The 24,447-nt window shown below is 31.9% G+C and overlaps 3 protein-coding genes across 6 annotated transcripts in view; 2 read left to right on the top strand and 1 right to left on the bottom strand.

The window, feature by feature from the left end:
* Positions 1–231: 231 nt before the first annotated feature.
* LOC116773848 (proteasome assembly chaperone 2) lies at positions 232–1,103 on the bottom strand. The gene has a single exon (XM_032666375.2). The coding sequence runs from the start codon at positions 1,007–1,009 to the stop codon at positions 266–268; it is 744 nt and encodes a 247-aa protein (XP_032522266.2). The 5' UTR covers positions 1,010–1,103; the 3' UTR covers positions 232–265.
* Positions 1,104–1,449: 346 nt separating this feature from the next.
* On the top strand, positions 1,450–3,339 carry LOC116773923 (peroxisomal biogenesis factor 3). The gene is made up of 2 exons (XM_032666503.2): positions 1,450–1,658; positions 1,873–3,339. Exon 2 carries the CDS (start codon positions 2,074–2,076, stop codon positions 3,187–3,189), a length of 1,116 nt encoding a protein of 371 aa, XP_032522394.1. The 5' UTR covers positions 1,450–1,658; positions 1,873–2,073; the 3' UTR covers positions 3,190–3,339.
* Positions 3,340–9,623: 6,284 nt separating this feature from the next.
* Positions 9,624–24,447, top strand: part of LOC116773891 (glycoprotein 3-alpha-L-fucosyltransferase A) — a 32,009-nt gene continuing 17,185 nt past the window's right edge. For 2 of the 4 annotated variants that reach the window (XM_032666453.2, XM_032666452.2), the window contains exon 1: positions 9,624–9,848. The gene's annotated coding sequence lies outside the window, so the exon portion shown is untranslated. Of the gene's footprint in view, positions 9,849–20,484; positions 20,687–24,447 lie in introns of those variants that run through there. The other 2 variants (XM_032666454.2, XM_032666455.2) reach the window with 1 other exon arrangement.

The following is a 24,447-nucleotide window of genomic DNA, read 5'->3' as shown; positions in this document are numbered from 1 at the left end:
GATATCCTACAATTGATAAATTAATTTAATGTAGCAAACTTGATGGATATTCTCATCTCAATAATTTTTGATGATACATAGTTACATTGACACTAGCAGACCTGATATTAAGTGCACACAACATATTAATTTTATGATAAGCAAACAAAATTCCAATCCACTGTGAAGTAGTATGAAGCTGACGCCTTCATAAAAATAATTAAATTAGAGGTATTACAAATAAAATTCAAGTTTTAAAAATATATCATATATATTTAAGAAATCATTAATATATATCTGCTGGAGGCGGTCTTCCAAACAATAACTTCCAAGATACCGGTTGCTTTAACTGTGCAAAAAGATCTTTATCTTCTGGAAATATATCATGAACTTTATTCAAATACCCAATCATTTCATAGGCATCCGGTAAATTATCACCTTCCGAGCAGTATTTATACAATATTAAGCATGGTAATGACTTCTCTTGACAAATTTTGTGCAACAAACATGCGAATCCACCTCCAAATATCTTTATTTCATTATTCACAGAATCATGTTCTGTCAATTTTAATTCTGTTATTTTATTCCTATATGGAGAATTTTCAGTTGCAACATATCGAAACGAGGAGCTTGACACAAGTTTCTTCTCATGTGCAAAACTACTGGTTAAAATAATAACATCTCTTATGCCTTTTGATCTAAATGTATCAACAATATTTGAAAGGAAGCTTCTTGCGTATTTATATATAAGGGGAGATCTTATTTGTACAACAACCAATCTCTTGCTTTCTGATTTATACACTTCACAGGCCGATGATAGAATGTTGGATTTTAGGTCATAGGGATCATATCCAACGACCGGAATTTGAGCTAGACTGTGAACCGAGGCAATTTTTACCATTTTTAAAGATGATATCAACAGATCGCACGCAAGTTGGCCGACATTACCAACAGCGACACTTGGTATCACCAGTGTATAATCCTCTAAAGCTTCATCAACAAATAGCTTCCACAAATTATTAGCTTCCATTTTAATTAATCTTCTGAATACAAAATACAATATGCATTGCTAACCATTTGAATTTTTGCTGACTGTAAAAAACGTCAATGTCAAGTTTCAAAACATGTTTTCTAATAGTATATGTAAGTTCCTAGCTGATTTTTGTCTAAATGTTGTATGATGAAAAATCGTATCAGTATTTTTTATTTATTAGCACTTTTGTACTAAAGACTGTAGGAAAATGTTTCTTTAATTAATCAATAGTATTTGTTTAATTACTTGTCTTTTATGTAAATATATATTATTGATCATTGACAAAATATTTATTAGACCTAATAATTAACTTTTACTTAATAAACATAACAAATACAAAAAAGTTTCAATTTTAAAATTAACAATTCATTCACAAATGTACCTAAATGATCGATTTTTTGCCGGCAGATCGTGACATGACATTGACATAAAATCAAGAATATATATTTCTTTTGGTCGTATGTGATGGCGTTGTTAACTTTAGTTCAAAATTCTCATTTCTTTGCGAAGGATATGTCTTCTTAATATATTAAAATACAAAAAACTAGTTATTCGTATTTCTTAATTGATTATGAATGAGACTGAGAGGGTAGATCCGCAATTGGAAAATTTTATCCATAACGAGACACAGAAACAACGGTTTCAGGTAAAAAACTATGTATTTATTTCTAATTTCGTCTCTAGCTTCTAGATTTCTTGTGGTTTTCCTTGTCAGATAAATATGTGTACACATGTTTTACGTGCTGTCAGTATTTTCCAGAATATTTTTATTAAGCTCTCTTGACCTTTGGCCTACGACTTGACTTCATCGTTGAATGTGGTGTTTACTTTACTACTTAACATGAAATTATCTGTTTAAGGTCCTTGTACACTGTTTAACTGATACCTGCTGGGATTCATGTATGGGTTGGCCATCAAATCGCCTTGATTCAAAGACTGAAGTATGCATTACAAACTGTGTTGAGAGATTTCTAGACGCTACTACTTTCATAACAAGACGTCTTATGAATACAACGAAATATCGATCAGAGTCACCATTAGAATTTGAATAGTTAATTAAAATGTTCTCTACTATTAAACACTTTCTTTATCGTCATAGAAGGAAATTCGTAGTAACAGGTGCAGTGTTCGGTTCCTTATATTTATTACTCGGCTATGCACAAAAAAGACTGAGGGAATGGCAAGAGAAAGAAGCAAAAAAGTTCTTTGACATGACCCGTAAAAAACAGCATTTTGAAAGCACAGAGAGGACATGTAATCAAACTATACTTTCACTGTCTAAAATAGTTTCAGAAAGCATTGTTGGAATCATTGACACTGAAGATGTAGTTCAGAAACTACATAACAAACCTGAAAACAAAAAAACATTATGGGAGGAGCTCAAGATAATGATTTTCACAAGAATTTGTGTGCTTGTTTATGCTCTATCCATACTAAATGTCACTCTTAGAGTACAATTAAATGTTATAGGGGGATATCTTTATAAGGATTCTGTGCAGGAAGAGGAACCTCTTATAGATAGTGAATTACAAGCAAAATATCTGTCTTTATGCCACCATTTTGTTGGATCTGGAGTAGAAGACTTGGTCCGACAAATAGAAAAGGCTGTCAAGAAAGTTGTAGAATCCATTCCTTTGACCAAGAAAATAACCCTCCAAGAAGTAGAACAAGTGTTTTGGTCTGTGCAAACTATACTGTGCACGGATACTAACGGTGATCCTGTTAAAAAGATGGTTCATTACTTGGTCGACCACACAGTCATTAATGAAGCCAAGTTTGACACTATTGTTAAGGAAACAATGGATATTTTGGAAAGCGATGAAGTCATTTCAGTTGCTATGTCAACTGTCAGTAGGAGTTTCTCGTCTGTGGTAGACGAGGTCGCTAATATATTCTCCTCGAAATGGATCCCCACAAAGAAAAATCATTTGGAAGTCGTGGAGAATCATGTCGTAACTAATGGAGCGCTTAAATTGGACAGTTCAGAACCATTTGTGGATGTGAATAAAATTGAAATGAGTTTTGTGTTGTTATTGGCACATATGAATAAACTTATCACGGAAAATAATTGTAAAGGCAACATAAACATTCCAGATCTAATAACCCAGCAGCTGACATTGAATGAAAAGTTAAAACTGTTGGGCGCTAACATTTACGAAGTTTTTAGCAGCCCGTAGACGTGGCATGGAAATAATTCTCAAATAACATTTCTTTGTGATAATCTAAATTATTGCAGGCTATGACAATTATCAGTTGAAGACTATGTGGGTTGGTTACGTTTAAATATTTCATTATTTGTTTGGGTGATTAATAAATAGTTATTAAAATGTTTGTTTTATTACTATATGTTAAATCATAAAATAATTATATGTATTTCTCACTGATAATGTGAAAATTTAAATAATATACCCTTTCCACATGAATCTACTTTTTTATATAGGATCATTTTTCAAGGGAGTATTAAAAAAAAAATTTCATGTAGTTGTAAATACATTATGTTATATAAATGTTCACAGTTTATACGTACAATAGCTCAATATTTCTACCACCTAAATCCCATCTATTGAAGCATAGCAACACAATGCATAAATTATATCAACTTTCTCAAGAAAAACTCGCTTTCTCTTCCAAGGAAGAAGAAATTACTAAATAGTAATATAGCCTACAACACTTGCTTCACATCTACTTAATTGCATGAACATTATAAGTAGGAGCATTATATGTGAAAATGATTAACTACATATTTTTGTCTATACTTGAACTTCTCTATCTCTGAAAGAGACAAGAAACTAATTTGATATTCCAAATCTAACTCAACTTACACAGAGAATTATTCTACATGTTTAATATATACTTTTACAACAATAATGTAGATACTTAATAGCAAAATTGTACCTTTGTATAATATTAATTAATTTTGTTTATTATTATCATAGATTTGTAAAATTTGCTTAATACAGTTTTTACAAGAAAACAAAACCTTTTTTACTGTGTAAAATATTAAACACAAAACATCTTTAAGTATATTGATTCGGAAACTTCTTACATTTGAAAATACCTTTTGCGGAAATTACGATTGCATCACACATACATATTAAAAATAAATGAAACAGGAAATACTGATATGAAACGATTTTATTTCAACATTTCCTTAATCAATATTACATCTTTCTGATAGCATAGAAAACAAATAAATTTACATTTACAATTATGTATGTAAATAAATTAAATTTACATTTGTTTTACATAATAGTTATCGTTGCTTATTTAAATCTAAGCTCAGGGTACTTTTACTTCATTTATCTTTATTAAAATCAAAGGACAATCTTGTCACAAAAAAATTTAAATTAAAATTATAATAAGCAGACGAGGTGTACAGATGATGTATATATATGTATAATACACATATGTACTTAAAAATAAGTTTCAATAAGAATTAGAAATTACTAGGATATAATGAAGATATAGAAGAGAGGAAATATTAAAAAATAAACTTAGCGAAAAGGAACTGAATCTTAAGTTGGTTTAAAAAGTATTTATGGATAATATATGTTAACAATTCTACTATAAAAATAATCTTACATGACCAAAAATATAAAATATTATTTTGACAAGTATTTAATTTGGATTAAATAAAACTTTTTAAATCTTCAGTATTTATATATACTTTTTGTTTATTTGTTACTGTATCTGAATATATATTTGTACTCTTTAACATGTTATACTACATAACCGTACTCATCGTAACCGCAAATATCTTCCGAACAGTTAATTCTACTAGAGGTAATATAGATAATAAATAGCAAACTTCTAAAGGAGGCTGTTCAACTGCGGTTGGATTTTGTAATTCAATTATATTACTTTTACTTATGAACTGGAATAGCTATGCTCTTTTGACTGTTTCTAGGGTTATGGCGCTACTACTTGACTTGTTCCCTTAAATAAGGTCAAGAAATTCGATAGGTGAAGTATAGTGAAAGCTTTTGAGAAATAGGTATGTTTACCACGAATTTGCATCGTCAAGTTATAATACATTTTAAAACATGATATTTCCAACATAGGTTAAGATATAAATAAAAACGTTGAAATAGTCTGTAGGTATTTAGTTTAATAAAATAAATCTCATAATAAGGACACATTTTGTTACAAAATTCGTTTTCTACTCTGGTGGATTGAGTAAATTATGTTTTGAAAAGAGCAACTGCAGACAAGTTACTGTCGATATCTAAGGATAAAAATTCATCGTAAAAGAACCTAAAAGTTATTTGTGAACAGGATTCAAAGAAATCTTTTTAAGAACGGTGTGTACCGGATCTTTTTGACCTTACTGAAAATATAGATTTGAAAAAATATGTTTCGCATAAAAAAATCGTCACAATAGATGATTTTAAATATAATGTTTAATAAAAGCTCTTAAAGTTAATACACCTAGAGACTAAATCTCTTAAAGGTAAATATAGTTTATATTTACTTAGCATATAACCGAGTGTATCTGTGTGAACTTGATTGACTCTAGCTGCAAGAGCAGTTTTTTTGTAACACTCGTACAAGCCGCGTTCTGAATACGCCGGGTCCGAGCGTTTTCTGTATGTAAAAACTATCAACAATTTACAATGTATCAAGAAGCTTTCCCGGATCTTAGTGAATGACGCAAAATAATTTTTACTTGGGACAAAAGACTAAAAGGGGTATATATTTTAAAAAGGGTACAAGAGTTTTGTTATATTTTATCCAATTATTTATTATATAATTATAATATAAGAGATCATTAATTCTCGTACAGTACATATCTACTTAATATTATTAATATATTCTAGACAGGTCATTCGACAAAATTTTGCGTAACGAGTGTAAATATCTCAATTAGCAATCCAGTATCCTACTGCTTGGCTTTTTCAATCTATAGGTGAAGCCTTGTATTGTAATACATGTTTATTAAAAACCAATACACATAAAAAATAGTGTCAAACAAAAGACGGTCTTATCGCCTGGTGGCTTTTACGACCAGACAAATTCTGAACTAATGAAGAATTTTTGGATGAAGTAGATAACTATAGGTAGGAGGTAAAACATGAAAGAAATATATATACAATGTAATTATGATAAAAACTTGAGAAAAAGTAATTTATATTATTGAGTATAGCAATAAATACTTCTTTTGTGTTTTCAGATTGTACGATTTTTGTATTACAATAATATCTGATTCTAGTAAGTAATGACATCTGAACAATGTTTTTCTGTGTTAACTGAGCATAACTAACAAAGTTGTTTTAGATGGAACAGGTCATTCCCAATTTCCGTACACCTAACATCAGACACTTTTCTGACACAAAACCCCGCACAAGTGTGAACAGTACAGACATTATAGTTTATATATATGACATAGTCTATGCATACCATTACACATCAATGAGAAATGTGATTGCAGTTATTTACCTTCATAAATATGTCTGATTGCATCAGAAAGGTGATAAGAGTTGAACTAGAGATGGAGACTACTCATCACCCCGGCTATGAATCATGGTCAAAAATCTGAATTAAAAAAATATAACACGCAGACCGCAATTATACGTTATAGTAGGCACAGCAGACCGTTTCACGTCTGATGCGTTTATAAAATGGATGCATCATGTCAATATTTAAAAAAAAAAAAAAAAAAATTGTGTGTACGTTTACTTCATAACTATGCATTATCTATGACAAGAAATACATGTCCCTGCCAGGGAGGTAAAGATTTTTGATCCTGGAAGAGATAAAGCGATTGGGATTTTAAAAAGACCGAAATCTCGAGGTGATTCTATTTTTGGATTTGGATATTTGATCAAATAACATTTGAAACAAAAAATTATAATGAAGACAATATTGTCTTACATAGATACTATGGCAAGGTAAAGAAAATATTTTATAAATAAAAATTACTGCATTGAATCTTGTTATTTAATCTTGTTATCTAGCTTTATTACCGAACTGAACAAAAAGTACGTAAAACAGAAATTATACATTTTATTGAACAAACGATAGAATATTATACAAAACTAAATTTAATAAAGTCACCTATTTTAACCTGGTCAACGAATTCCTGATAGACAAAGTGTCATAGAATATATGTTGGCTTACCTTGGATGACATTCTGAGTTCTAGGTTGTCATGACTTAAGACACTGTGTGGGCCTTTACGCGGAATGTCTCCAGGGCACTTTTCATTAGGGCAGAAAAAAATAAGGACAATTGAAAAACGCGTTAAGGAAAAAGATTACTTATAACATTCAGCTCTTAAATTTAACAACTACAATAGTCTGTTATGACCGAAACTGTAACTTAATAAGATGTTTTGTTATTTTAATTTTTTTATAAAATAAATGAGTTCTTTTAAATACAAACATCCACATTTTAAATACTCTCATACTATTTGAAGTTAGTCATAGGTCGGGTTACACAATACCTTCATATTTTAAGGTATAGATATAACTCAGTGTATTTAGACTTGATGCTTTTATTAATTATTTAGTAATAAGAATTCTTATTTTAAAAGATTGATCTGACAGTATATTTTTATAGTAGACAAAGTTCTACATTGCTAGATATACTTATCCAAATGTTTTTTTTTATGTTATTTAAAAATATAAACAATCTCGCATTATTTCAAACCATAATTTGGCAAATGTTGTGTTGTCAAGTTTATTCGTTAATTTTTGTGATAACAAAGTTTAGTCTAGATATATTATTTTACTCAGTGATAACACCTACAACTTTTTATTTTTCCCTATTGTAAAATAATATATGATACCTGCATGTAGTTTCACACATTTAGATGTGATGATGGGCTTGTAAATTTATTTAAACTTTCGTAAACTAGCAATACTTCCTAGTAAGTGCGTTTGTATATTTAGATCTTTTAATTTATGAAACAGTTACCATCAACAGGTTAAGGTACGTCTTTTAGAATATACATTTAGTTTGTATAAACGCGTATCATTATTAAAACTACAAACTCCCAACGTTTTTGTTACATTTCAGCTACCGTGATCACGGGCAGACGAGATGTGAATGGAGACATTCACGTATCATTATGCTTGTACCACCTTCGACTAGTTTTGTTTTTGTCAATATAAGCACACATGACACAATAAAAATAATTGTTTATAGTATAACGCATTGTTTTACAAACTCCGTCTTAACAAAAAATGAATCAGAAACTCCACACAGTATGGAAGCCCAAGGGCAAAAGTTAAGACTCAGTGACAGTCAACTTGACGATCAAAGGATCTTCCTTTAAGGAGCACTTGTATACTTTTAATTCTCCCGAATTTCTACGACTTCGTTATTTTCAAAGAAATATTTACTACACCCGGAGGACGTAACCAGTTTGTAAAAAAACCTATTTAAATTTTACCTATTTATAGGACAAAGTAAAATCGACTTGCAAGATAGCAGTAGACTTTTAGTATTTTAGTGTTGTATGTCTTTAGTGGTATGTAAGATAAACTGACAAAAGAACTATAATATCTATTTATAGTTGCCAGTTGTTCTTAATTAATCCAAATAGGTACACATACTCGTATGTCACATTCCTTAACGATTCAACAGCACGATTAAATTGTTGCTTTATTAAAAATAGATATGTATTATGTAACTATGCAATTGATATAATAACGAACATAGAGTAAAAATTATTATTATTTAGGTATTTATTAACAAACTTTTTATGTGATGTTTTTGAACGGTATTATCGATTGAACTTAAATGACGCTCTAACCTTGCGCTCTCATCTCTATCTCCTCAACAAAGCAAGCTGTGATTTTTTTTAAATAAATGTTATAATTAATTAATCTTCTACAGTAGTTATTCATAATAACATTCATGAAAAAAGAAAGTCGCTTTGTGAATACTTCTTGTAAATTAAGAAAAGCTGAACTGTTGACCACGGTTTTTGATTTATTAGATTTGTCTTGAACCACTATAAAAATATATATTATAACAGAAATAATATGTTTTAATAAAAAATGTTCATGTCTTTGTTGACTATCAAACATATATTACTCATGTGGTCATACAGTGAACTCTCGCCTCGAATTAAAAAGCGTATTAAAAAAGGCAGTATTAGGTTAAGTATTGGATTATTTAAAAATTTAGATTAGGTAAATAAGTATAAGTATCTATATTGGAACAGTCAACATTAAAAAGGCATTGATGCAATCTAAATTTGACCGGTGACGTCACTGCATTGCTAAGTAAGGACTTAATCAAGTTTTCTATGTATTATAACTTAAAGGAACGTAACATAATTTATACTTCAAATGCTTTTTTATGTTAATTATTACACAGTATAACGAGTAGCACTAGAAAGCTAAATAATATGCAATAACCCAATCCTAAATTAAGATGCATTGTTAAAAACGTTCCTACCTAATACATAACGCTAAACGTCAACGAACAGTCAAAACAATCTCATTACTTATCATCGTATTATATATTTTGATCTCACCGACGATTGTCAATCACTGAGTAAAATGTAAGCATTGTATTGACGTAACAAACATGTGGATTGTGGTTCAGGGGTATTCCGAACAGCGCCAACTACCGGACATGCGTTACTTCACGTCAATGCAGAGATATAGCGCAGCCGAAATGCGCGCGCAGCCAACCGTGCGCCGCCAATAACTCGCAGTCGCAAAACGCGGCTAGCGCGCGCCCATTATCGACGCGCGGCAATACATGCATACGCCCGATTGAAATTTTGTGTAAAATTGTGATCAAAATTCTGTATAACTATATTATATATATAAAAGTGATATAAATATCCACTTGTGTCCACTTCAATATTACGGGATTAACAAGTAAGTCCAAACTATATACAGTATTCCAATTCAAATATTTATTAATATACGTCAATAAGTTAGGTGTTTTAATTATTGACTTGTATTGTTTTATAGACTGTATAAAGAGACTGTAATCTTGTATTACTGTAATAATTTTCATGGTTAGGAATTGATTACAAACTATGTAAAAACAAAAAATAATAATGCTTAAATCATTTTTACATTTATGCTAACAATTTCACCACTAAAATATAAATAATATTAATTTTACTTAATATTGAGTTGTAAAAGCTCACGATCCAATAACATTCTGTTTACAAAATTGAAATAACTCATTGGATCGCTGTCCATAACTCATGAGCTATGAAAGTGTTTAAGATAATTGTGGATCAAAGTTGAATGTAGGTATTCGAGCCGCGAATACGAATACCTACATACCTACAGCAGACAACAACATTCACATGCTATACATTGCGCTAAGGTAGTGCTTGATCGGCTCGTGAAACAACAGCCACGGCGGATATGTTACTATTTTAATGTAAACATTTCGATCAAAATTTATTCTGTTAAAGCGTTAACATCACACCGAATAATAAACACAGGTTTTAACGAATTCATTAAAATGGTTACGGTTTGATAATATTGTATTACTTGCTCTCCAATTCTAAAAGTGAAAGCTCTTGGCCTATAGTTATAAAACGACATTATTATAAAAGATGTGTTTATTGTAAAAATATTCTTAATAATGAAAAAGTCCGTTTCGCCTAATTTTTGACACATCCAGGGCAACACCTCAAATATTGTTAAAATACTTTTTACAACATATTATTTTTCGGTATGTTACATTTTTTCTAAAACATTAATTTTCAGATAATAAACCTGTAAGAATTCGCTGACTACTACATAGAATAGTTGAAGACTACTACCTGTTAAATAAATCAAATATGTTATGTGTAGTCTATAAAAAAAAATCAAAAATGGAATCAAATAAAAAAAAATCACCACGATTTATAAAAAAAAAATATATAAGTATCACCAGTACGAGTTAGAGAAATATCTGGTCAAATAAAACCAATGTTAGAGACGAATCTCTGCACAAATCCATCATTCAATTAAATATTGTATAAAATTCGGATTGATAATGTTTACGTAAAATTCAATTGCGCAAATCCAAATTAATTTAATCTATTAATAATATTTCAAAACGACATACAGGTGTCAGGTGTTAAAATTTTATCACTGTCATAAAGACGGTAAAACAGATAAAATCAATTCATCGTAAAATAAACTAATCAAGATTATTTTCAGCCAGTTGATAAAAAAAAAAAATTAAGTAACATTTTCAAAAGAACGTAGTAAGTCCTGTAAGCATATTTATACCTAAAGATGTATAGTAAAATAAAAATCAATAATAATATGTACTTATAATATTTATACCTCAAGCTACTGTATACAGCATAACATAACATGCACTACATAAATCCCGCGAGTGAAATATTATAAATGTTTAGAGGAGATAAGTGTAATAAAAGCATTTATTATAGGTAGTACACCTTGTTGTTATGAAACCTCTCGTGAGTTCAGGCCCTTATATCGATCTCAAAGTACGCGATTCTATATAAGTTTGACCTTAGATGTATTTCTATGGAGCTGAAATTACCATAACAATAAGTACATGTTACAACTATTATTATGTATTATATATCAATTATATATGAAGGATGCAAGTTGCAAATATTTGCACTATACGATTTCTATACTACCTATGTTTAAAATAAGAACGAGTCCAAAAATAAGCTTGGCAATAATAACTGGCAATAAAGATTATTATTTGAAGTATTTTATTTACGCTTTGTTTCAGATATTCGTAATTTCTAAAACATGAGGAGTATTTAAGTAAAATATTGTTACCAGCTCATTAAAATGTGGCTCATTGCCAGTACATAATTGATTCATACTAAAGCGCATCGAATCGCGTACCAAAGAAAATTGTCGTTCTCTGTGCATTGATTTTATTTTTCAATGTTGCGCCATTAAAACAATGTGTTACATATTTCTTTTATTTTAATGTTTACATTTTTTTATTTTTTTATGGCAAATTTCTCGCTTAATTGCCAGGTTCATATATTTTTATAATTATTTGAAGAAGGTTTTATTGTATTCTTATAAATATTGCATTATTTTTATTTCGATTTAAAAAATACATATTTTTCCTACTATAATAAAATCTATTACTATTTTTAATACACAACGGAATAATATTATATTAATCGCAATTCTACTACCGATTTTACTTCCGATAATTACAAATACAAGCTTGAACCCAGTTTATCTGGATCTTGTGAGAAGAAATACAAACAAAAAAGGGTTTGTTAGAAACCACCTCCCTCCTGGATTAAATCCCAAAAGGATTTAGTGAGAATTATTTAAACAAAAATATTATATGTATTCCGTGGATAATTAAAATTTAAAAAGGAAGCATAGTAGATGAACTAAGGATTATCTAGAGTCAGAATAATTATACTATATTAATAATATATGTAAATGTTAAATATCCTCACATTTTTTCTTCAAAAAATTATCAATTTTATTTATTCATGTGTAGGTATATGAATGGTAAAAATCCTTGAACAGTTAGTACATTATAATTCCTAATATATAAACAAACTATATCGTTTAATTTTCTGTTATTCTATATTTATTATTGAAGTTTCAAACAATGAATAATCACTTGCATAGTATAACACTAAATGCCAACGAGTCTTGATATCCGAGATATTGATCGTAACGTACGTACGTTCTAAGGCCTTAAGACTTATATATTATATTATAAGTTATAAGAAACTATATCAAGGCGATTTATAATAAAAGCACATAGAAAATAATCTCGTTTAATAAGTATTTATTACACCTAATGGGAAAATAAAACTTTTAATCTGAACAAAATTCTGACACATAATTAGATTCTCAATTGATTGTTTCGTTTCTGTCATTTAATATTCGTAAATAGTCCCTGTATAAGTAAATATAACATAACGGAAAGGGCTCATTTTATATAAGTCTACATTGTCTGGCTTTCACAACAATCGCTTTAGCGCTGCCACCGTTTCGCTCAGCGCTCACATGTATAAACAATCACGTATTTAGGTCGCTAATGAGTATCAAACTGATACAAGCCTCAAAACTACATCAAATAGAGCTGATTCAAATCAAAAAAATCAACTTCAAAAACAATAGTAATTTAATGAGGCAACAGTTTGTATTAAACGCCTAATTTACAGTATTGTGACACAGTAAAATCGTTTTTGAAGTAGCGTTTTGTTAGGTATTACAGAAATAGCTTTTTTCTATTTGGATGTCCTTGTTTTTAATGAATTCGAGATAAAAAAATGTATTATAGTTGGGAACAAAAAATTTGCATAATGTATGTGACTTCGTCTTAATGTTGTCAGATGTAGTTAAACACATACACATGTATATTATTACTGTGGCACACCCTAAAAGTTTTCTACAAGGCTACTTACTCATAAGTAATTCTAGATGCAAATATTCCATTTAACGGGGTACTTAACAACCCCCACAACAACATAGGGTCTTCAATGACACCTGTTTGGACATGGGGTCGTTAGTAACCCCTGCTCAAAAAAATTCACGAGTCCATTTATGTTTACTTAAATGACGAGAATTACATCTTTTAACATTACTTTAGCGTTATTCGTATAACATGAGTCTAAATAAAACTAATATTTTCGTATTTACTACACTTTTTTTATTATACAAACTGCATTTTCACGAAAAAAAATTTCATCTCGTCTGCCCGTTATCACGGTTGCTGCAAGGTAATCGAAACGTCAGGAGTATGTAGTTAAAATAATAGAAAAGTTATCCGAAAATATTTTATTTTAATGAATGCCCTCGAAAGTCATACATCATTTAAAATAAGTCCGTATTTGTATACCTTGTTCCCTTAACCTTACTTCGTTCTTATATTAGCTAAAAATTTATATATTTCATAACTATTAGGTATTTATATTAGTTTTGTCTTAGGGATACGATTATACCGGGATAGCGGGCTGAGAACTATAGCTACGTTTTCATTAGGCATCAAAAGAAATAAGTAATACTAACGCACTATCTAGAATTTGTAATTTTAAAGATGATTAGGATTTAAGTATTGTGTGAAACAATAACCACACATACCCACAAACTAACTAACATTCAAATCTATATATAAAGTCAAATAATATTTCGTAAATAAAATATATATTTTTTATATAATGAATATATTATATTATTATAATTAACTTATCTTGTTTGAGTTAAAAGTTGGTAATTTTATTAGTAACAATCTGAAAATATATTTTAACAATATTTCGTTTATACAGCAATATTAGAAACCTTTGATATATGTACATGAGGAAAACTAATAGATTGCACCTCCATTCTGATATTATTGTTAAATATATAGAATGCTTAACTTACAGTCATAGAAGGACACGATAGCTCATTGGTAAAGCAGGTGGCACGCGATACTACGGTTGTAGCAGGTTCCGACCCTGCTCAAGTCGATGAATCATATAATACATATTTTTTTATTAAACTAATTTCAACTCTACATATATGTATACTGCAATAGACACTTTTCCCATTTTAAATAACGATCCATTCATATATTAATGCAACATAAAACCTAGTTTCATTTTGATACACATCCGGTTTATATAAATCAAAACGCAACCGTTCATTTTGACCACACAATTGAACGTGCGGATCGTATTTGAAAAACGTAAACACTATGCGGACAATTCTTTATACAAAAACATGCTATTTTTGTATGTGTTACTGCTTTATAAAATAACTCGGTGATATCAATATGACATTAATGATTATGGCTGACGATCTAAATAAGAATTTGGTGAAGGCCTTTTGACATATATAATTTTTACGATCCGCTACAGATAAAGTAATTAAAAAATTTTGACAGTTTTCTTCAAATGTACAACTAGTATTGAGTGGAGACCTCATAAACGTTTTGGACGGAGCGATTAAGGAAGGCTGTAAAAAGTATTATTTGATGATAAAATAATAACCGTAGATTAAGTTGAATTACCAGTACGGGTTAGTATATAAGATATGGTTGTTGATAAAATGTATTATACTATAAGACATTTCAAAACCAATAGTTTAGACGTCGAACTACAAATTTCCTAACTAGTGACACAAAAATGGTAATGCGATAATTCTTAGATAGTACTATCACACTTGATAAAAAAACCCTACTTAAACTTTTAGTTATCTAACGCCAATGGAAATTCACGTATTTCAATCGTTACAAAATTAATTCAATACAAAGTACAGTGAAATAAAGTCTTAAAGACGATTAATTTTATTAACGTCTCATTTTAATTACGAGGAAAATTTTAAAGCTAAAATCTATTACTTAAAAAATTATACGGATAATGGGAATATTTTTTTGAATGGAGGTATACATTTAAAACTAACTTAGGCATCAAAGATAAATGTAGAATTTGTCATGAGCATTTTATAAATTTTGAATTTATTTGAAGAAAACAACATTTAAAATAATTGATGGAAGTGGAAAATTATTTAAAAAATATTTAACTATAAAAAACAAAAAAAAAAATATTGGGAAAAATTATATATATACTTTAATATCTTAAGAACTTTACCCAAGTAGGTTGGGAGAAGCGAGTTATAGATAATAAGAAATATTTATCTCAATCATGATCTGTGTTGTCGAAATAAAAATACTTTTCTTATTCTAAACAAGATCAGAATGCAAAAAAAGTATGCTCAGTACGAGTTTGTATCGTCACGATACTTCGAGTTTCTGGTATTTCATATATAACCTGCTTTAATACTGTGGGAAGATATATCATTAAAAAACTGGCAATTTTCCGAAACAAACTAAGCGTATGGGTACGGGATGTTCGATTGCGAAAAACGATAGACATTAAAGAATTCGCTTTCTGTTTTCGAGAAAACGCTCCCCCTAACGAAAGCCTTATCAACGTACAGCAATTAATCATGTATGGATTCGCTTATCATCCCATTTCCTTTAATATAGATATCTGTTAATCATAACATTAATAACAAAAATACATTTACTTATATAAAAAATTTAAGAATAACTATTTTAAGTATATACAAGCAATTAATTGAACATAATTATTTACATAGAAACAAAGTATAGCGAAGGTCTATCAGACAGAAGAGACTTTCTATGTACATGTATTATTATCTTTATATGTATCATTATCGTATTATTTGATTACTAAACTAGCCTTTGCGTGATAGAATCATCTATTGGCGTAAGCCTCATATAGTTTTTATTTTCGTAAATTTCTTTTTTATTATATTCTGTTGTAAACATCTATGTCATTCTATTTGATATATAGTTAAAGAAAATAATATAAAGGGCCTTTGAATACACGTATTACTTTTTAACCATTATGTGTATGTAATATTTTGAATCAAAGAGCGATTCTAACAGTCTTCGATACTACAAAACATTAAACATAGTTATTAAGAGACCATTTTTCTTATCTGTAATTATTTAACTAAAAACTTGAGTTACATTGAATATTAAATGGAAAATAGAAGATTATTTTAATGATTTATTTCTTTTCAATAATTAGTTACTTCAGAACAAATCTATCCCAACTGTCTCCAGAGCAATGTTCGGAACCACCTATAGAGTAATGTAATTACATATACTGTATAATTTTTTCATTAATAATTCTTATTGATAATAAAACACGGTTCACAAAAAATAATTAATGTTGACAGTTATTAATGGTTGTATGCATAAGAATGGTAAATAATAGTCTTCATCGATCTATTTTCTTCGTCCCTTCATATCAATAACATTGTAAGTTTTAATGAAACTAAGTTTTCAGAATACTACTCGTTTTTATTATTCAATTTCTGCACCTTCCCATAGTTACGTTTACTTTCCAGCAACCGCTACCACGGGCAGACAAGATGAAACACACTTTGATACAAATAGCGTAGTCTTAATTTTCATAATTTTGTTAAATCTCTGCAACATCTCAGTAGTTTTTTTAGAAATATTTTTTCTATTTAATTACACAGTATTAAGATAACGTCATTTGACGATCCCTGTAAGGCCCTCACGTGTTGACGGTAAAGAACGAGGTGAAAACTATTGGACCAGGGTGCTTATCTTAAAGAAATATATTATAGATATAGCTGATGCTTACTCTTTCGCCGCATTTAAACCCCCTTCGAGATTCGAGAACACGCTATCATCCTTATTAGTTTTCAATCGATTTCCCGAAGATCCCTTAACCAGGTCCTGATTTGATCACAATGGTTTTATGTAATGATAAATTAAAAATTGTTTTCCCTTTCGATAAAAAAATATCTCAACATCAGCCAACTCAAGAGGTAACGGTGTAACAAACATTTAGTCGAAATGAAAACTTCTTCCTTTTTCAAGTCGGTTAAAAGTAACCTGAGTTACTCCTAAATACATTAATTCTACTTAACAATGTTATCGACAAAATCGGTCCAGCCGTTCCATAGATTAGCTGCAACAAACAGACACACAGTCAAAAATTAAAAAAACTCTTTCGATGTACGTATCATATAAATATTCATATGCGTTAATTAAGAACCTGGTAATTTAAAACTACAAACAGACACTTCAATTTTATTTATTTGTGTAGTTCACAAAAAAAAAAAAATACTGCCAATAAAGTAAATAAAGTAACCGGGACTAATAAAATTTACGCGTAATTTCGGTGAGACTTAAAAAAAATCGACATCTCTTACGTTAATATTTACGTTGAGTGAGTTATAAACGAAGTATTTACGTAGGCTGCAATAAATTTTACAGCTAACTAAAAGCATAAATATATTAATATTCACACCATGCGTTCACGTCAATAGGTACTCAATGTTATCATCACATTGTCTGAAGTGTTTGTGAAGACGTAAAAGGAGACGTAACAAAACAAAACAGAATGTCGAATGTCGCCATACTGGATTGTGGTGCTTAGTAGGAGCACGAACGTTTACTTACACACCGACTGTGTCAAGGTTTGTCATTCATAAAACATAATATGGAATCGTATCGTTCGTTTATATTACGTGGCGAATCCTTTTTCTTTACCTTATACATATATGATAAAATTGCTGTTTTAACGATAACAAAAAGATTTAATGGCTACGACTAAGCCAGTGTATAAAATACTATTATCTGCATTCCGGGATTTTGGCGATAATTCAAAAAATAAGTTCGTATTTTATCTAAGAAACACTTATTGAATACTTAGGTACTTTGTATTATCAAAGTTTTGATGTTACCGACATATTATTAATTATTTGTATATATACATACTAGCGACCGGTCCCGGCTTCGCATGGGTGCAGTGCTGATACTGAATACTCTAAAGAAAAACTGTGAACGTTGTACATAAAACCATAGCGGCCCGCTCCGTTTTCGCACGGGTATAAAATTTTAATCATATGCTGTAAAGGACCGTATAGATAAATATTAAATCAACAATATATTTAAGGTATTTAATTGGATAAGAATTAATGCTGTTTTGGTTAAAATCGCGTGAATATTATGTATTATTTTTCGTTAAAAGTAAATGACAAAAACTGTAATTGTGGGATATCCGTAAGAGAAAGACATATACCATTGCTGATTTTTCTGTAGAACTTTTCAATGTGTGAAACACTTGGTACATTATTATGATTAATCTCTTGTGGTTCAGCCAGCGTTTGCCATGTAAGCGGAAAAAAATTAATTATTTACGACATCACAATTGAAACCTAAAAAAAGCAGTATTTCTCCACTATTTTATGGATATTACAATACATATAAACCTTCCTCTTCAATCACTCTATCTATAAAAAAAACGCATCATAATCCGTTGCGTAGTTTTAAAGATTTAAGAATACGTAGGGATATACGGAGACAGAATGCGACTTTGTTTTATACAATATAATAATAATATATTATATATAGTCTGCATAGCCATAATCAGTTTTAAGGCCATCCCCGTTGTTAACTACATACATATACCACCATATGTTACCCAAAAATTATTATTCGTCTAAGCGAACTCATGAACAAAACCTTGTTATAAATAAAACACTCTAAAACAATAGCCTTTATTAGAACTAAAAACCCTCCCCTCCCCTAGTGAATCTGTCAAAGCGACGGACTAACAGAATTTGTTATAACAAAAAAAAAAAGATATTTAATCATGTAACGTATCAATGAAATCTCAAGATTTTATCAAAACTCATCAGAATTACCATTACCTTTGAAGTCAAAACAAAAAAAAAACAATTTTTTTTCTCGTTAAATCATATGTTATGAAACTGAGGTCCGTATGTAATAATTTTGATAACATTATATTACATTCGTTCTGATAAAACATGAACATGTGTTTTTTCATATTGTTGATATAATGCACATTGCTTCGATTCGTCACACCTAATATACTTCTATTTGCCGTGTCTCCGATCGCTTATACCATAAAAAAAAAAATTAATGATTACACTTATAGTAGCGATTAGTGCAATGCAATTTTATACTCAGTTCCAGTCTTAAACTAAATACGTATTTGTAAGCAAATTGTTTGACTAGATACAAGGAACTTTCTCATTAACATACATATGCTACTTGTAAGAAGACAATATTTAAATCAAATTCTTTATGACGCTTATGTTTTAATAGTACGTCATATTAAACGAAGTTTTAAACTGACAGATACTTTGAAAATTTTTGGTATTATTTTTTTATATTTTAACTTATAGAGCCACAAGGATGATAATCTTACAAATTGGGAAGAAGTTTAATCGTTGCTCAATAAAATTACTGCGATTTATACAACACAACACGGACGAAGTCGCAAACAGAAAGTAGTATTTAGCATTATGAAAAAATAATAATTCCCACCATAGTATAGCGTATTTCAGAGAACACAAACAGACGACAAAACGGTATCGAATTAGCATCGTGAGTCGAAAGCTGTTAAATAACAATGTCAAGTTCATGTACCTTATTGCTAGTTGAAAAGTAACGGTTACACTTACTTTACTATGTGATTTATTATCAAAGCATATTTGATATATAAACATCATGAGAGATGTACTGTAATTGTACATGTAGTTAGTATTACTATGCACAGTAAAAACTTCGATTTAGTGATTTTACTTCACTATAGAATTAATAACTACAAACCCGGACGGGAAACTGGCTGGGAGATGATATTGCAAGCCTAAGACTCTAAATAGCCACATAAAGTGCTGGTGCAGAAGGCAAGGGGAAACCGGTTCAACTATCTTCCAAAGAAAGCCATCATGTATACGGATCACTGATACGTGATGACCACGACGAGTCTGCAAAGATTCCTGCGACGATGATGATAAAAGAATTAATATTTTTTTTTTTATTTTGCAATACTATTAGACGTGTTATTAGATGATAGTGACTGGAACTGAAACATATTTCTTTTAATTCTAATATCTACATAAGATATATTTAAACTAAATAGTCAATATGTCTCCTCTTTGCATAGACGCTGCGAGTTACGTAAATTATGAAAGATGCTTAACGTTTCTGTCATATTTTTTTTAATATTTTAGATATGTTTTAAACAATCACGAAATTAAGGGGAACAATTTATTTGGATATATATTTTAATGCGTAATGATTATATAAAAATAAAATAGATGTAGTGTGAAAGATAGATCCAGATCGTGTAATGTCTACATTGGTTGGAGCCATGCTGTCTAATTCTGTGAAATGAAATAAAATATGGTTTTTCCACGTACAATATATGATTATATCGGTAAGTCTCTTCGAACCTTATTTATTTGTAACTTATATGAAGACATAATTATTTTTGGTTTAACATACCTAGAGATATAAAAATGAAAGTCATAGATTGTATTTGAAATAAATTTTTAATGTATGCTATAGCATAGAATATATTTCTGATATGAAGTATTTAAAAAGAAATATTTCATACAATAATTCTGAATTATTTTAGTTTGTTACTTCAAATCTTTTTAAAAAATAATTATAAATACAGTTTATTTTTTTTGACATAATTATTACGTAAAAACACACGTATCTATCGTAAATGTATAGAAGTGATATATTTTTTTGTTATTTTTTTAACGTATGTTATTTAACATCATAATTTTTAAATCAAAACTGTTCCTACGCAATAAATAAACAGTCACTTTCCAAGTTACAGAAATTTCTTTCAAGTTAATAAATTGTTTGCTTAATGTGTATATGGCTTTAAAAATCTTTACAGATATCGTTCTTGAATCTAAGTTTCTCATAAAATATAAAAACAAATCTCACTATATAAAACGAAACTATTTTTTAAGTAACAAAATAAACAAAAACAGGAGTATATTAATAATCAGCCATTGCTATCATATCATGCTTTGGTCTTCCCAAATGTAAAAGATATTGTCAACATTTCCTTCCTTGTTTTATAAATTTTATTTCTAGAACTCTTATTCCAGTAAGTCAGCAACCGACATCTTTATTACATAACCGTCATTTAGTTTTTCCAGTCGACTCATAACACAGCATAAAAGGAATGCATATATTTTTTTAAATAACAATTAGCAATAACATTGATGTTGCAAATTTTTCTTCATGTAAGAATATTTTTCTTATCAATATTATATATATTTTATATCTTCTTCTTCTTCTTCCTGGCAATTATCCCAGCATTAGCCAGGGTCTGCCTTCCTGCTCAAACTCCTCCACTTTGCACGGTCTTTAGCATCCGCGGTGGTAAGTCCATTGGCTCTCATATCCTGCTTCACGGTGTCCAGCCATCGCTTTCTTGGGCGTCCTGGGGGTCTTGCTCCAGGGACCGACATGTCAAGGCAGATTTTTCCGACGTAATTCTCAGGCCGGCGTGCAACGTGGCCATACCATCTCAGGCGACTCTCTTGAAGCTTATCCGCTACGTCACGAACTCCAAGACTACCTCGGATAAATGTGTTACGTATACGGTCAGCCCGCGTTACGCCACACATCCACCTCAGCATCTTCATCTCCGTGACGTGAAGCTCCTGAGTGTGCCTGGACAGTGTTGGCCAACATTCGCTTCCATATAAGAGAACCGGTCGGATTATGCTCTTGTATATTATTCCCTTGAGCTTGGTAGGTATTCTGCGATCGCAGACCACACCTGTGACCTCACGCCATTTCGCCCAAGCAGCGCTGATCCGGGCTTGGACATCGTGATCGATGCCTCCGGACTCATGCAGAATAGATCCAAGGTACCTGAACTTTTCCGACTTAACGGCTGGTTCAGGACCTATATGGATAGTGCAAGAGTCCGGGCTTCCGCAAGCCATGTACTCGGTCTTCGTCACATTTAGTTTAAGACCACCGTTCTCAAGCGTACCCTTCCAGAGGTTCACTCTTCGCTCTAGCGTCAACCTGCTCTCATCAATGAGCGCTATGTCATCGGCATACATCATCAGCCATGGAGGCTGGTCCTGGATGTTAGCCGAGACAGTGTCCAGCACTATATTGAACAAGAAGGGGCTAAGAGCCGAGCCTTGGTGAACCCCTACTGAGATCGGAAAGGGTTTTGTATCGCCAACAGCAGTCCTAACCATTGAAACGGAATCGCGGTACATGTCTCTGATGATGTCAATATAGGCCTCAGGGATCCCTTTGAATCGCAATGCCCACCAGATACATTGACGAGGCACGCAGTCAAAGGCCTTCTGCAGATCTAGGAATGCGACATGCAGAGCTCTCCTTTTTTCCCTGTATGCCTCCATCAGAGTTCTGATGGCAAAGATGGCGTCCAAGGTGCCCGATCCTGGCTGAAATCCATATTGACATTCCGAGACAGTACACTCTCGGCGGAGCCTGAGGTCGATCATACGCTCAAAGAGCTTCATGGTGTGACTCATGATCTTAACGCCCCTATAACTACCACAATCTTGAACACTGCCCCTGCCTTTGTATATAGGGGTAATGTAACTATAACGCCACTGATGTGGCATAGTCCCAGTGTTCAAGACGCGGTTAAAAAGGTCCGTCAGTATGAGCACGCCAAGAGAGCCCAATGATTTCCACGCTTCGATCGGAATATCGTCAGGTCCCACCGCTTTCCGATTCTTCATGCGTCGAAGACAATTCCGAGTTTCGTCAGGTGTTATCGGGGCAATAAGTCCAAGATTAGGAGGTATTTCGGTTGGAAGACTGCACGGGTGCTGAGTATTTAGCAACTCCTTGAAGTAGCATCTCCATCTCTCCTTCACAGAGGCATGATTACACAGCAACGTGCCTTGGGAATCTTTGACGCTAAGACATTTTGCGATATCTTGCGTCGCCTTATCCCGAGCTCGTGCCAATTTGTAAATGAGCTTCTGCCCCTCCGCAGTTTCAAGTGTATCATATAATGGTGATAACCTATCACTGCGGGCTCTGGCAACAGCCCTTTTACTGGCACGTTTCGCTGCTATGTACTCTAGTCTGTCTTCAGGAGAATTTGATTGCTGCCACTTCTTAAAGGCAGTCTTCTTTTCACGAATCACCTCCTGCACTTCGTCATTCCACCACCATGTCTCCTTGTCAATGACCCGTCCTCCCTTAGAAAGGCCTAGAACTCGTTTACCTGCTGTGATAATTGCTGACTGGGCTCGATCCCAAACTTCCTGAGCAGTTTCGGTATTAGTCGACAGATTATGACTCTCAACCTCTGCCCGAAAGCTGGTCTGCATCGTTCCATTCAGCAACCACCACCTGATGCGAGGCTTACGTTTCTCGGCCACTTTCTTTTTCGGGGTAACGACATAGTCCATGACAAGAAGTCGATGTTGGGCCGTCAGGCTTTCACCAGGAATGACTTTACAGTTAGTCACCTTGCCGATATGACACCGTCTGGTCAGCAGATAATCTATTTGGGTTGAGTGGGACCCGCTCTTATACGTGATAAGGTGCTGTGGAGTCTTTTGGAAGAACGTGTTCACGACGGCTAAGTCAGACGCAATACAGGTTCTGAGAATATTTTCTCCCTCTGCATTGCGGCGACCATAACCAAAACCACCGTGTACACGGTCAAACGTTTCCGCAGCCCTACCTACGTGGCCATTTAAGTCCCCCCCAACTATGATTACTTCAGCAGCTGGTATAGCACGTAGAACCTCTTCAAATTGCTCCCAGAATGACTCTTTTTCGGACCCGCTACATCCAGCCTGAGGAGTATAAGCACTGATCAAGTTAGTAATCACTCCCTCGATCAGTACCCGCACCCGCATCAGGCGGTCGCAGCGACGATCAACTTCAAGAAGACCATTCCGAAGCTCTTCAGATAGCACTACCGCTACACCAGCTTTACCTGAAGGCGACCCAGTGTATATCAGCCGGTAACCCTGTCCGATGTTCCGAGACTTATTGCCCTTCCAGCGAGTTTCCTGGAGGAACGCACACTGGACCCGGCGTCTCATGAGTACATCTGCGAGTTCTCTGCATCGTCCGGTTAGAGAGCCAATATTCCACGTTGCAAAGCGGAGTTTCCTTCGGGGTACTAACGTCTTTAGCCGTGCCCGTACTTGACAC

The sequence above is a fragment of the Danaus plexippus genome, chromosome 20 (assembly GCF_018135715.1).
Source record: "Danaus plexippus chromosome 20, MEX_DaPlex, whole genome shotgun sequence".
Classification (NCBI taxonomy): domain Eukaryota; kingdom Metazoa; phylum Arthropoda; class Insecta; order Lepidoptera; family Nymphalidae; genus Danaus; species Danaus plexippus.
This window is presented reverse-complemented; position numbering and strand designations above follow the sequence as displayed.